Source organism: Eublepharis macularius, chromosome 13 (assembly GCF_028583425.1).
Source record: "Eublepharis macularius isolate TG4126 chromosome 13, MPM_Emac_v1.0, whole genome shotgun sequence".
In the NCBI taxonomy this organism is placed as follows: Eukaryota; Metazoa; Chordata; class Lepidosauria; order Squamata; family Eublepharidae; genus Eublepharis; species Eublepharis macularius.
This window is the reverse complement of record NC_072802.1, coordinates 53,641,140-53,655,665: the sequence shown is the minus strand read 5'-3', so window position 1 is coordinate 53,655,665 and position 14,526 is coordinate 53,641,140. Positions and strand designations below refer to the sequence as shown.

At 45.2% G+C, this 14,526-nt stretch overlaps 1 protein-coding gene across 4 annotated transcripts; it reads right to left on the bottom strand.

Moving 5' to 3' along the window:
- Nucleotides 1-1,334: 1,334 nt before the first annotated feature.
- On the bottom strand, nt 1,335-14,292 carry LOC129341195 (uncharacterized). 4 transcript variants are annotated; one of them, XR_008598107.1, is made up of 7 exons: nt 12,968-14,292; nt 12,331-12,414; nt 12,019-12,084; nt 4,505-11,940; nt 4,073-4,237; nt 3,017-3,417; nt 1,335-1,843 (listed from the first exon to the last, which is right to left on the bottom strand). XR_008598107.1 is itself a non-coding variant. In XM_054996242.1 (6 exons), exons 1-6 carry the CDS (start codon nt 5,420-5,422, stop codon nt 1,692-1,694), a joined length of 1,128 nt encoding a protein of 375 aa, XP_054852217.1. In that variant the 5' UTR covers nt 5,423-14,292; the 3' UTR covers nt 1,335-1,691. The 4 variants fall into 4 exon arrangements, 1 of the variants encoding a protein (XP_054852217.1); XR_008598108.1 differs by having other exon boundaries at nt 1,335-3,417; nt 4,505-4,681; nt 5,080-11,940; XR_008598106.1 differs by having other exon boundaries at nt 1,335-3,417.
- Between the last annotated feature and the right edge of the window lie 234 nt (nt 14,293-14,526).

Below are 14,526 nucleotides of genomic sequence, written 5' to 3'. Positions count from 1 at the left end.
TGTTTTCCCAGCCATAGCCGCTGTCTTCTTAGGCGCGCCGTTCTTTAGCTTAGTGCCCCTCTTGCCAAAGAGAGCTCATTAACCCCACCTTTAATACAGAGGTGGAATCTAGCTGAGAGGAGTCCCCCGTGCATGGTTGCTCGTTTAATTTGGGTCACGGGTGGGATTCATACGTGAGTTGCAGGCGCCCAATAAAAGTGTGTGAGTGCATGCTGAACACAGACATCACAGTACAGCGACCAAGGTTTAAATATGATCCTGGTTACTTATTCAGAGGACCTTGAAAAGTGTGTCTGCGGATCATCCCCGTAATGCTCCTGGTGAGCTGGGTTCATCAAACAGGCCATTCATTCAACTCCTGTTGGATGCTTTTGGGGAGAATGTCCCAGCAATAACGCATTTATACCGCGTGTGGTGGAACGTCTCATATTTGTTCCCTCCCACCTAGAAGTTATACTTTCAACAACCTTCTCCTGCCCACTCTGCCCAGAAAGGGGGAGGGGGGGTGGCTAATGACCAAGTCATCTGTCAGTTCTTACTACCAGTGGACATGGAACGTCAGCTGACAAACGGCACAGATGGGACCAAGGTTGTTGATCCTCATGTTACAATGTGAAATGCAGCAGACTGTGCGTTCTGCCACACGACAGACAGCTTAAAAGTCCACTTGACAGCATTGAGGCAGAGATGCTTCAAGACTTGCTTTCCCACTTCCTGCATCGAAGCAGCATGTCATATGACCATTGGTTCCATCTGTGCCTTTTGTCACTTGTGGGTCCTCTTTTTGTTTCTGCTATGTGACTTGATCCACAACATGAAAGATGCTATTGCATCTAGTGTGATCAGGGGAACAGGCTTCTTTTGACCGTGTGGATAAATTCAAGATGAGGATGCCAGGGGAGGTGACGTGTGGGTCTGTCAACTTATGGTTCTAGAGTCTGCTGCAAGCTGCGGCTTCTCCCTGGATTTCTGTCATGCAGTAACAGTATGTCAATAGATTTTCACCTTTACAACTGTTCCATGTTTGCTTGCTCCACTGGACTGATAGTTCAGGAAACAACATAAACCTATGTTATGAATGACTCTGTGTGGCATCTTTTTCAATTTTTCCCCAAGATAGGGACCGGTGGGGTGGTTGCCTAACTGCTGCAATTAACTAACATCTTGAGGTGTTCTCATGTTTACCCATCACAGACACATACGGCCTTGTCAACTATTGAAACCGAGCCATGATAGATGTTAAGTGTCAAGCATAATAAATAGATTGCTCGTGAACTGCGGGGACACCTCTGAAAAATTCTCAGTCCATAACAACGTTTAACACACACAATGTCTTATTTTTTAACATTGAAAACAGATTTATTTATCAGAAACAAATAACACAGACTTCCCAACACCAAGGAACAAAAATCTTGTCACTGATTCAAAATTCCAATTTTGCATGACATTAGAACCACACAGTGATTAGAAAAAAATGAAAATAAGATCTTGCTTTTGCTGTTCATGAGAAATTATTATCCACATTGCAAACAACTTCAACATGATTCATAAAGCACTGGAAATAATTGACATGTGAGAGTTGTCAATTGTAATCTTTCCTTCCATTACGTTATTTTTAAACATACATTTTTTTTCTTTCTGAAACAAACTAAAATATTGCTTAAACATTCTTCAAGCTGACATAACACTGGCTAATTCTTCTTGTCATCTCCTGATTGCTCTGATCCTGAGCTACGATGACCTCGCTCAAGTGCAGAAACCTTTTTCTTTAGAGAACTCAGTTCTTTGTGAAGGCTTCTATTGTTTCTCTCCAATCGGCATATTCTTTCATGGTATCTTCCCACTGTTGAGAAACAGCAAAAAAATTTATTTCTTCATGAAGAGATGGGTTTCGACATTGCGAGAACTTTGCGGTTATCAAAACCACACCAGTGACAAACAATTTTTTTTAATCCTTGTGGAAAACTTGAAGGCCATTCCTGGCATTTTTCAAGGTTTGAAAATATCCACAAAACAATCACCAGGTACGGTTGGTGGTGCTGAGATGGCTCCAGAAAACAAAATCAAACAGAGTCCAGTTGTACCCTTGATACTGACCCATTTAATTTAAGCGTAAGTTGTCGTTATGAGTTGCGCTCTTTGTACGTTGCATAGTGGGTCAAAAGATAATGGTTAGGTGCATAAAAGGAGTGGACACTGTGGGGTAGATGCTTACATTTCCATCTGATATGCCAATGCAACCATATTCTTATGATATTGAGATCATTTTGCCCATGATAAGGTACATGGAAGCCAAGCTATAACTACATGTTTGCAAATTGCAAAAGAGTATGGCCTCACCTCCCAGACCAACTGAAACTAATGCAGCAAAATCTGTGGAGAAACATAGCTCTCACCACTGGACGCATCTGACGGAGAGATGTGTGTTCCACGAAAGCCGATATTTTGGCTTTTGGTGTTCACAGTTCTCTTTGTCAAACTTTATCTGGTGGGGAGAGCCCTGGTTATCAAAGGAATCCGCAACATTGGAAGTGGTTGTTCTCGGAGGTGCCGGAGGAGTCTCTTTTATTCTGCAACCGCAGACTAACGTGGCCACTCCTATGACCCATTACAGGGATGGACTGATCTGCATACCAGGGGGAGATGTTTGCATCCACATATTGGAAGGAGTTGTTTGAATCCACCCTGCACCCACCACGCGTTCAAAACCTATGAAAAATGTATCCTTTGTGCCTACTTGCATCTGCCAAATAGTCTAGTGATTCATGAAATGTGCTTCAATTACATCGGTTATGTCAATAGTTTTGAACGGACACTATTTGATTATGTGACCACAGACTAGAACTGATGACTTATCTGGATCTATGAATCCACATATCAATGACTCGGTGAATGTTTCCCTACTGACTTCCATACGTGATGTGGGATTGGTACTGTCGCGCCTGATCTGAGCCGCGTGATCAGAAACACCACACCAAACTCTGCCTCAAGTTTTCCTTGGAATAGTCATACTTACTTCTTGATAGACATAGAGATTGTATTCCCTGCATACTACGATAGATCTCGCCAATATCAGCGGATTGGTCTTTATTTGGCATCATGTCACGCAAACCTCCCGCTGAAGTATCACCTGCAAAATTAAAGTCAGTCAATATTTTAGGCAGATATTGAAGTGTCACCCAGCAAAATAAATCAGCGAAAAATGTAACTCCACTCAAATGTGGCATAGCTAAAACGTGCCTGTGGAAAATGAGAGAACTGGAGTTCCCTCTGCATCCTCGGTTCTGCCTTCCTCAACGGCGTTTCTGTCCTCATCCTCAGCATCAGAAGAAGTTGTTTCCTCAATTATGTGAAGTTTGTGCTCAGCGCTCATGGCATACTTTCTCACTGCGGCACCACTGTGTGTTGCTAAAGAAGCTAGAAAGAGAAAAGGTTTTGTTAGAAATTTCCAGAGGAATCCCACATCTGAAGGTTGTGCAAGTGTTGGCAAGGCTGTAGTTTGAGCCTATGCTTGACATCTTTAGAGCCGCAGTGTGTTTTGTTCAAGGAATGAACTGATCTCCTCATCACCACATGTTGGGCATTGTTTACATTCACGATGATGAAGGATGGAAGATAAGTCACCACTTTGGGTTATGAAGACTTTGGACTGCTGATACAGAGACAATTTTTTCTGCCGGAGAAACCGCGCAGAAGATAACAGCCTTAGGCACAGGAAAAAACAAAGGAAACAAGATAATGGGAACACTGCTAAACACCCTTGAAAAATAAAGGCTGAAATTGTTTTCTAGTGATGAGAGCTATATCAAGAGATCGTGTTCACTTCACGTACCACTCAAGAAACGTTGACAAGGTGTTAGTTGTACTCCACTCACCTTCAAAGGAGTCATCATGGAGAACAAATATGTTTTGTTTTAGCTGAGAGTGGATCTGGTTACCTTGATGGTATTTTGCCCAGGCAATAGTGCTTTGATTGGCAAAATAATGGCCATTCATTCCTGCAGAATCTCATGCAATCCCACAATTTTCAGAGCAGCTCTTGATGGCACGTGTGAACCACACAAAAAATTACCTGAGGTACTCGGTTGTGGAGATACATCTCCGGGCATTATGGTTTCAGGAGCAGTCATGTCATCAGTTGCTTCTTCGTGACTACTGCCGGAAGATATAACGATTACGGTTTCTTCAGTTTCTAGGCAATGAGATCCACTGTCATCTGTTCTTTCTCTCTCTGAAGCTAGTGATTTAATACAGCAGAATTCCAATTAATGATCTTGTTATTGGTACATGGAATACACCACTCACTTCTCAAAGTACTTGGACAAGAAAGCAAATTTTTAAAATTGCACCATTTTCTGATCTGATGACGGATCAAAAAACAAATTAAAAATGGTGGCTTTGTTTGGAGTTCATGACTTCCTAAGAATCCTGTCGATGGTTTTTGAATTAGTTTGCCATGGGTAAACTCTAGTAAGCTGACAATCACATAAAAGGTTAAACTTACCTTGAGGAACTGCTGCTGTATTGATCTTTGCTGGGTCTTCAGTTGTCACTCCAAGAGGTGCATAGGCTTGCGCATCAGATTCTGCTGCACTTGATGATTCCACTGCAACAGTTTCTGAATTCTCATCATCCTCAGATGAAGTTTCTTCAATCTTGACTGCTCTTTCACAGATAATCTCTGAAATGAAAAATCATTTGAACAATGGTAAAAAACGGAATGATCGCCCTGATAATGTTTCCCTTTACTTACTTTGCTTTTTATGATCCAGGCATTCAGTTAAAGGGATCAAACAGGATGCATAGCATAAAAGTGGTGACCGGGGGAATTGCATATTAACATGAAAGATGCTTTTGAGGAGATGGTATTTCTCTAAGAACACTCTATGGCTTTCCAATCGTGACAAATAATTCGAAGATTAAAATTAGAGCGTGACAAACAGAAGGTTGACTTCAAAAACCACCCATTTGTTAATGAGGAATGAAGTCTCTTTGAGAACATGCCACTAAAAAGGTGTCATTAAACATGGGGGACTTGCATGGTCCGCCATGGAAGGGGGGGGGGTTCAAAAAACTCACCATCATGAGGTCTTTCTTGACATCGAGGCCTCCCTGCCGCCTTCCAGATTAGCATCATCGCGTTGTGCACCCTAATTCTACGACTGCTTCTAGGAATGCATTGCAGTGCCTCCATTGATGAAATGAAATCGGACTTCAGTTTTTGGAATTTGCTTCGACACTGGTTGGCCGTTCGATGAAATCCGCGACTGCGTAGCACTCTTGAAAGAAATCGATAGATGCCGCGGTTGCTTGATTGCGTGCTGGCCATTAACCGAGATGCATGCCCACTCCTCCGAACAACCCTCAGAAGAAGAGATACCTCCTCCACTTCCCAGACATTTCCATGACGCCGGGAAATCATTTTGCACCAAGTGAACTGCGCCACACACAAATTCCAAAAAGTTCTCTCAAGAGTGATTGGTCTCCCATTTCATCCGCCCGCCCCCTCAACGATTTTAGCCAATCGTCTTAGTGCCCGCCAAAAACATGGAATGTTCTCAAGTAAAAATTTATTTTGGTGGACAGATCAAGTGGAGGCTTATGATAATTTCTCAGAAGCGTGTGGACTTGTGACTGTGACATTGAAGTGTATTTTTGTTTAATTCGTGGTGAACACAGATAAACCATTTTAAAAAAAAATCTAGGACAAGATTTCCTACCCTACCGCACCGTTTTTTACTCTTTCGTGGATGGATGAACGTGAAACTCGATTTCTTTTCCATCACGTGACTAGTAAAGGGGAAAGAAATTGTGGGAACCGAACAAGACAGTGGTGCGTGTGCGAATTGACAGGGCAAAGAATCACACAACGCTTTAGACTGACTGCATTCCTTGTGCTTGAAAAAAACGGGACCGAGTACTTTTTTTTTAATAAAACAAAGCGCTACTTCACAAAACATACATACCGCTATTTTTTTTTTTTTAGGTGTTTCAGAGTCAGGAAAACTGGACTGGGGAGGGGGTCAACACATCAATCCACTGTAATCCGCCCCTCTTAATTTTGCTCCATCACATGTGTAGTCATCGCGACATTTGAGTGGAAGAACTGGTCAATCTGCTCCTGCAAGTCTACTCTATGCTCTTTGCCCTAAAAGACACAAGCACAACTATCCCTAGCAAATGTCCTTCCTCCCCTCTAGGAAGTCATGATTTTTCTCCCGCCAAAAATGTGGCCACGATGATAGGCTGGCCAACTTGGGCGGGAGTTTTCCTTGGAACTGTGCGTTCTCCACTCTTGTGAACACATTTGTCTCACGGCATACTTTGGAATTGCGGAGGATTTTTTGAGCCCGATTTTATTCTGCTGAATTATGTCTGCGGTCCGAGCATTGGCACTGGCCTTGCTTCACATCATCTTTATCTATATTCAGCGATCGATCGATGCCTGCAACAGTTACTGGATGCGAGTGGTTAGAAGAAGGAGAATGCTTAGGAAATCACTTGCACTGAGGTGCATACCTCCGCCTTTATGGAGAACAAGGAGAACAGCAATGAACAGAGCACGTTTTCTCGCTGTAGCCGGAATCAGAGTCCCCCGTCGCTACTGGATTTATCCCCGTAGCAGGGACTGGTGGGACAATTTCGTCACTGCCATATGGGATGACCAGCTGTGGATTGAAAATTTTCGTATGACCAGGGAGACTTTCAATGAATTGGTTCATTCCATAGGGCACCGTCTTTCCCGTCAGCGCACCAGACTTCGCAATCCAATCTCTGTGGAGATGAGAGTCGCCATAGCACTTTGGTATCTTGCCAACTGTTCGACTTACCGTCAATGCATGAACCAATTCGGAGTGGGTATTTCAACAGTGGCAGGAATCGTCTTGGAGGTCTGCTTGGCGATAGAATTGGAGCTACTCAGTAGAGTCGTGTGCCTTGGACCTGATGTGGCGAGGGTGAGTACGCACTCATCTCCCAGAGTAACAGTCTCCATTCAAACTGTACTGGTCAAAGATTACAATTTGAAGCACAAAAAACTATGTTGCTGACATGTAGGCAATGAGCTGCACCTTTAAACCAATTTTATCGTGCCATGAGCTTTCGAGAGTCGCGGTTCCCTTTTTTCTTGTGCGTTTGAACAAGCGAACTGTGATTCTCAAAAGCTTGAGCTACAGTAAAATTTGCAAGTGCTGAGGGTTCTACTGTACTCTTTTTTATTTCACTAGTACAGACTATGGCTAACTCCTCTGGATTCTGGAGATGTGAGACTGCCTCAGCGCTGTAGTGAGGAGATTATGAATATAGGCGGTGGGAGAAAGAGGGGATTCTCTCTAACAGCAATCTTGTTTTTTTCTCTTTCATTGCAGATTATGTCTGGATTTCAGAAACTTGGCTTTCCTCATTGCATTGGTGCAGTTGATGGCACCCATGTTGCCATTTGCAAATTTAAAGGCCGTGGACGGGAGTACATCAACCGCAAGAAATTCAATTCCATTCTCATCCAGGGCACGGTGGACCATACTGGAAGATTCATTGATGCAGAGGTTGGCTGGAGTGGGCGGAACCATGACGCCTTTGTTTTTGTGAATTCTGCAATTTGTACGGCAATGGATGCGGGGGTGTTTGTGCCAGGCAACCCCAGTCTTACAATAGAGGGTGTAACCGTGCCACCACTCATCATATCTGATGCAGCCTACCCCATGAGAAGGTGGCTGATGAAGCCCTTCAATAGGCCCCACACTCCCGCAGAAGCATACTTTGACCGCTGCCTCACCAGAGCTAGGACCATAGTGGAAAGATGTTTCGGACGTTTGAAGGGGCGCTGGAGGTGTTTGAGGTCACAGCTTATGGTTGCGGAGGAGAATGTGACCTGCATAGCTACCGCGTGTGTGGTGCTACATAACATTTGTGAATTGAAAGGTCATGGCATTCCAGAGGATGATTCTCCCGTGAGGCCTGTGGAGGTGGATGAGGAATCTCTTGAACTCCCTGTGGGAGACAGAAGGCACCGGGAGGAGGGGAAGTTGGTGCGCGATGCCCTTGCACGCCACATGTTTCGAAACAGAGAAATCTAACAATATAAAAAACTCTTCAGTCTGATTGTGAAAAAATCTGTGGTTGAACTTGTTGCATGTTCAGAGGTTGGACTCACGGTTTCAAAAAATGTTTCTTGTTGGTTTTGCCTTGATTGGGTGTGTCATGCATTCAGTTGCAAGTGCTGGATTCCTATGAAACATGGTTTGTTAGAAAGCTTTGTTTAGAGATTCAATGATGATCTAATGAGTGAATTCTCATTGTTCCATTCCTGTTTTGAAATAAATTTTTATAACATCATGGTAAGAAATGTTCTGTTTGGTGGGCATCAAGTGAGCAGGAGGGGTTTCCACAAAGAGAGAAAGTGAAAAAAAGGGTTCATCATTGCACAGCCCAGGGGTGCCAAGATGGTCAGCACACTGTTGAATGCTAGCTTATCCGTGTGAAACAGCATCAGATCCACAAACACCCTCCCCCAACGTCACACTTCCACAGTGTTCCCTGCGATGGGAACCACCTACAGAACAAAGGAAAAATGACAACCACACACCAAAGTACTCTATTATAAAAAAACCATTCTCTCCTTCAAACTAAAATTGAGAAGGACAGTGTGAGACATAACACAGGCAGTACATAACACAACTAACCATACTGTGCAGAATTAAACCAAACTCTATCACGGGAAATAAAAAAAATTATTTCTTTAAGGTCTTTCAGGTTCCCATTTGGTGGGCACAACAGGACACGAAAGCAGCCTACAACACCAAATAACACAAATAGCATGCACAAATTCTGCCAGCAATTTTGATCGGGGGATTATTGTGTGTGAATTACGTAGTGTTATCTCTCTGGTTGAGGGAATGCTGTCACGGCCTTAGGTCTGCACCCACCGGTTTTTATATTCAAACAAGTGACATAAAAAATCCTTTCTTATAGCAATTGTGTTTTGGGTTGCTCTGTAAGGTGAGGTGACTTGTGCCCTATTTTCCCCTATAATAATAATAATAGCATTCGATTTATATACCGCCCTTCAGGACAACCTAATGCCCACTCAGAGCGGTTTACTAACTGTTATTATTCCCCCAAAAAAGTCACCCTGTGAGGTGGGTGTTGCTGAGAGAGCTCCAAAGAACTGTGACTCGGCCAAGGTGACCCAGCTGTCTTCAAGCGGAGGAGTGGGGAATCACACCCAGCTCTCCAGATGCCCTTTGGTGTTCTCCCCCACCACCAATGTAGACGGTGTCTGGTCTACCGCACAGTTAAAGGCACGAAGTTGTGTGGCACGAGAACCGCCCTTCGAGGTGGAACCAAATGCCCCCCCCCTCCAGGTTGGTTTGCCTTGGTGCTTGCTTGGGGGGTTGGAGGACAGGTAGGAAACGTTCCCCTGATGTCACTGGGCATCTTTCATGCAATATTCCTAACCCCAGAACGACCAGCCTCTCTTATTTTCAACGTGGGAGATGATGGAGAAAGAGGGTGCCAAGAACAACATATTTTTCAGTCCATTAAAAGGACCACCCAACCGGCATCTGCCTGAACCATGTTAGAGGAAGTTAGGACAGGTGGGAGCAGGCACCATGAAAGTTGGCAGCATTTTGATTACAAAAGGCCACCCTGAACTACCTGGGAAGATGAATTCCTTTTTCTCCATATAGAAACATGGATATTGTTTGAAGAATGGGGCACCTTGTTTTGGAGTCCACCATGAAGGTAAATGAAGTACTGTGGGATGTTTATTTTGTGAAGGCACACCTCTAAAAATGTTTTCACCATGCTTTAAGTGAGATGGGCCCCCCTTGCACCATCATCAAACACCGTGTCTTCCCCCCCCCCTCACCCATCCCAATCCCCTCACTAAGATGGAAATGTATGTTGGTACAAGGCACCAATTTCCTGAATGAGAGGAATGTTGGATGGAAGTTTTCAAGGAAAAACCCCAGAACAGGCATGCTGTGTTGGGATCAGCACATGGAACACAGGAACACGTGGCACTGAACGGCACTGGGACTGTGCCCTGTCCTTGAAGACTATCCCACCATGTTTAAAAGTTGTTTTGTTTCTGTTCTTTGGGAAAGGTTTATGGTTTATGTCGGCACATATTTTTAATGTGTTCTCTTAAAGATGACTCGGCTACTGTGCGGTAAGTAAAAACAGCATTCCACACACCTCAGCCCTTATCATTCCTCCATGGGTATTCCCCCCCCTCCCTGCCCAAGATCCCAAACCGGCCTTCTAATCTAAACGGCATTCCCTAAATCCCTACACATGATACAGCATCGGTTGCCTAGGGTGATCAGCATTTCAACATTCCCTTGCCCCATTTTTTGAATTAGTCAGAATTCCTTGTTCATAACATTTCATCAATACTGCTCTTACTGATGTTTTAATTCTCTTCATGTGTTTCTCCAGCAACATCATACAGACATGAGGGGGAGGAGGAGCCCACGGAGGAAACAGGCTCAGAGGTGACCGTGCCAATGGATGAAATGGCCTTGCAACCCAGTTCTGAGGCAGTGAAGCAAGAAGAGGGAAACTGCTCCGAGTTCAATGAAGAAGTCACACCTCAGCAAGCAGTGATTCCACCAGAACAGCTGACTGAGCATTCAGGTACACAAATGGAACTAACTACACCGTCATTCTGCCACATGTTAAACACGTGCTCTGTAATGACAATGAACAAAATTAAATCAAGTTCTCCAAACCCCCTTTTCAGGTGACCCCTGTGAGGAATGCATTCAAGCGCGGTGTCCACTACACACTGTAAATGTGCCTTCTTCATCTTTGGCAAGGGAACAGCCCCTTGAGATACTGGAGACTGTTCACAAGGCAGTGGGAACATGCCTCAGCTGCGGTAAGTAACCATCAATGACTTACAACGTTTGTGAACACAGAAGTGGCCACTCTGCGCTTACACCTTTTGTTTCCACAGCAAAGAAAACCAACAGAAGGATGGACAGCCTGCAGGCCTTGGTGAAGAAGCTAGAAAACAATGTGAGGAATTTGAATGAGGAGAACAAGAAATTGAGGTCCGACATTGATAATGTGCTGTCAAGGTTTAAGGAGATGTAGAAAAGATTTATTTAACATGCATGTTAGTTAAGTGTCCATATGATGCCTCACATGTAATCTTTCAAGTTTTGAAAAGAATAAAAAACAAATTTAAAACTGTGTAGTTTCTCCCATGGGTCAACATTTCAAACAACCGTGGTCAAAAAATAGATCTGGCAAACCGCACCTGGATTGCGGTGGGAAACAAAAACCAATTTTTTTCAATGGCCATTGTCAACCCCTCGCCAACATCGAAAAACACAATTACAGCTGTGACAAACATAATTTCAACAGCAATGATACGTGTGATATGCAGATTCCAACCCAAATGCTGCACCGGAAAAACATGTGGGGCTCAGAGGGATGGATCATATCTTTCTCTCTTTTTAATGATCCGAGCCCTTTTTCTTAGTGGTGCCTTCTCATGATCGTTATCGCGTGTTTTGCTGTTGGCATTTTGGGAAGTTTCTGCAACCGGGCCTGCTCTTTGCTCCCTGACAAAGAGTTCAGTCAAGGAGCTGAGGGCACCGACAGCCCTATTAAGCCCCTCCATATTTTGTGACTGTGCCTCAATAAAAGCCCTACGATCCTCTCTTGCCTCCCTGATAATGTCCTCGTGCCATCTTGTCTCTGATTCCATGGCTGCACGCCAATGGCTGGTTGCCTCCAGAATTTCTCCACGTTCCTTTCTGTTGTTTTGTTCCTCCCTCTGTGCCTGAGATAGCATTCTCTCTGCAACGTTGGTGAGGACAGAGACGCGCCTGGTTCTGGTGCGCGCCTTTTCTAAGCGTGTAGCAGGAGACAGTTGTGCCGTGGGGACCTGCGGTTGTTCCACTGCTGGTGGATTGTTCAGATCTCCTGTTGGAAAGGACAGTGGTTATGCAAGTAGTAGTTACAAAGGAGTTTGCGGAGGTCACAATTTCAGCTCTTTCCTACCTTGCGGATCCTCTGCACCCTGTCCTGTCACCTCCGGGAACTCCTCTATCTGAGTTAAATCTGGATCTTGGAAATAAAAGATTTGGTTGTAAAATGAATGAGTTGATCTTCTTCATTCATGCTCACAGAAGTCTTCTTGACATCAGCAGAACGATGTTTACACCAATATTTTCCATGGTAGCCCAACCCCCACAAACAGATAATTATTTTGAGACTATAGCCATGTTTCTCATGGAGCGGAGCATACCAGGGCTCATTGGGAGGGCAGCATTGATTGTTGACCACAAGCACCCCACTCTATCTGCATCTTACCGTCTGCGGCATTTTCATCCTCTGGATCGGTCATGTCCATTGGGGGGGCTTCTCCGATTGATGTTTCTTGTTCTGTGGAAGAACCTGCAGTAATTGAAAACAAGTGATAGGCTGGTAAACAGTTAATGTACCATGGTTCTCCAGGGGGGGGGGAAAGGGAGGTGACGTTACAGACCATTGTCAGGTGTGGATTAATGCTTGGTGGAAGATAACCCAACCACCTTTGGGATACCTTGCACATTGCTGATCAAGGTGAAGTCCCCCTCTCCTTTCACAGAGCCCTTCTCTGCTGAAACCTGCGCCAGCCCCAGTAAAAAACGTTTCCCACCGCTAGCTTGCCTTGAGAAGCGGATTTCCACAATATTGGTTATACGTCCCCATAGGCAGAATAAACAACACATCCTTCCACGCACAAAAGTTAAATCAGGGAAATGCCCCCCCACTTGCGCCTCATCCCTCTCCTGCAGTGATAACCCAAACACAATCAATCCGTTGAGCATATCCCCGAAATCCTAAGCAGAAGGAAAAAATGCCCCTGAGACTCCGGGAAAGTTCTGCCCAGGCGGGGCACACTGGAGGGCACAGCGAACCCACCCCAACCAAGGACCAGTCATGTCGGTCAAAACTGCATGCTCACCTGAATAATTGGGAGTGGAAGCGGGGACCGCCTGAAGATGTAGAGTGACCATTGGATGTGTGAATAGTTCCTCTGATCCCTCCCATGGAGCGGGAACGCCATGGTTCGACCGATCTTCCCCCATGGGGTCGGCATTGCTCACCGACTGCAGGTTAAGACTTCTTGCCACCCTTTGTGGCCGTATGCTTGCATCCCCTCTGAAAATTCTTGCAAGCTGTGCATAGAAAGGGCATGTTGCAGGGGCATTTCCCGATCTTCCATTGTGTGCCGCGACCCTCTTGTACTCCTGTCTCAAAGCTTTTGTTTTTGTCCGGCATTCGAGTGCGGTTCTTGCATGGCCTCTCGCCACCATCTGCTCTGAGATGCGCTCGAAAACATCAATGTTCCTGTGACAGAGCAATAGTGCCTCTTGCACCTTCTCCTCACCCCAAAATTCAATGAGGTCCAATGTCTCCTTCTCCCTCCAGGAGACCCCTCTCCCACTGGTTGGTTTTAGTGCAGCCATTTCCTTGAGCAACCGTTGAGCAGTGCACGGAGGTGGCACAGATCGCAGGAGTTGAATTTCCCGCCCAGCAAATAATGGCACCCCATTGGTCCACAAAAATCACGTGATCCCAGAAGGGGTGAGTTTGAACCTCGTTTGAGGGCACCACCCACTGCCCCAACCCCATTCCCATCCCGAAAAAAGGAGTCAAAATATGTAGAACACACAATTGGAGATGTCTCAATGCACCTTTGCATCCACAGAACGCAGAAACGTTATGGCCAATTTTATTTTTCATTACTGGAAAATGTCGATGGTGGTTCCTGATTGAATTGTCAAAATGCAGAGAGTTTTGAGTGGAGAGGGGTTGTCACTGAAACGTTTGGTTCATCATGACCACAATCGCTCACCGCTAGGCAAACATTTTTTTAAGGGGGGGGGTTGGAAATGTGAGGCGCGTAACACGAACTTATCAGGATGCAAAAGACGGGGAGAGAAGAATAGAGATGGCACCAATGGAGATGTACCGCTGAAATGTTTAGGTAGCGGGGAAAAAATGGCGGACGAAGCATTTGGGGAGCTGGAGATGCAGACCAATCAGCTTCCGACGACAAGACTTAGCGGGGGGAGAGAGAAGCAAAAAAGGGACAAAAGTGTTCACACTGGGATTTATCGGATCAGCATTGAGTTGGCAGCGGATTATGGGAAAATTCGCGGTATGTCCGCAGTGAGAAAAATCGGGGATAACCCGGACTGACAGCGGCTCTGCGTCCCATGGATGCCTTGCTAATGTGAAAACTCTGAAAACATGGGATGCAAACCAGGGACAGATACGCTGCTAAGTGTGAGTGTGAAATATCTCTCAGTGGGTTGCCCTTGGAGAAAATGGTCACATGGCTGGTGGCCCCGCCCCCTGATCTCCAGACAGAGCGGAGTTTAGATTGCCCTCCGCACCATGTACAGAGGGCAATCTAAACTCCCCTCTGTCTGGAGATCAGGGGGCGGGGCCACCAGCCATGTGACCATTTTCTCCAAGGGCAACCCACTGAGTTCCACCACCTCTTTTCCCAGAAAA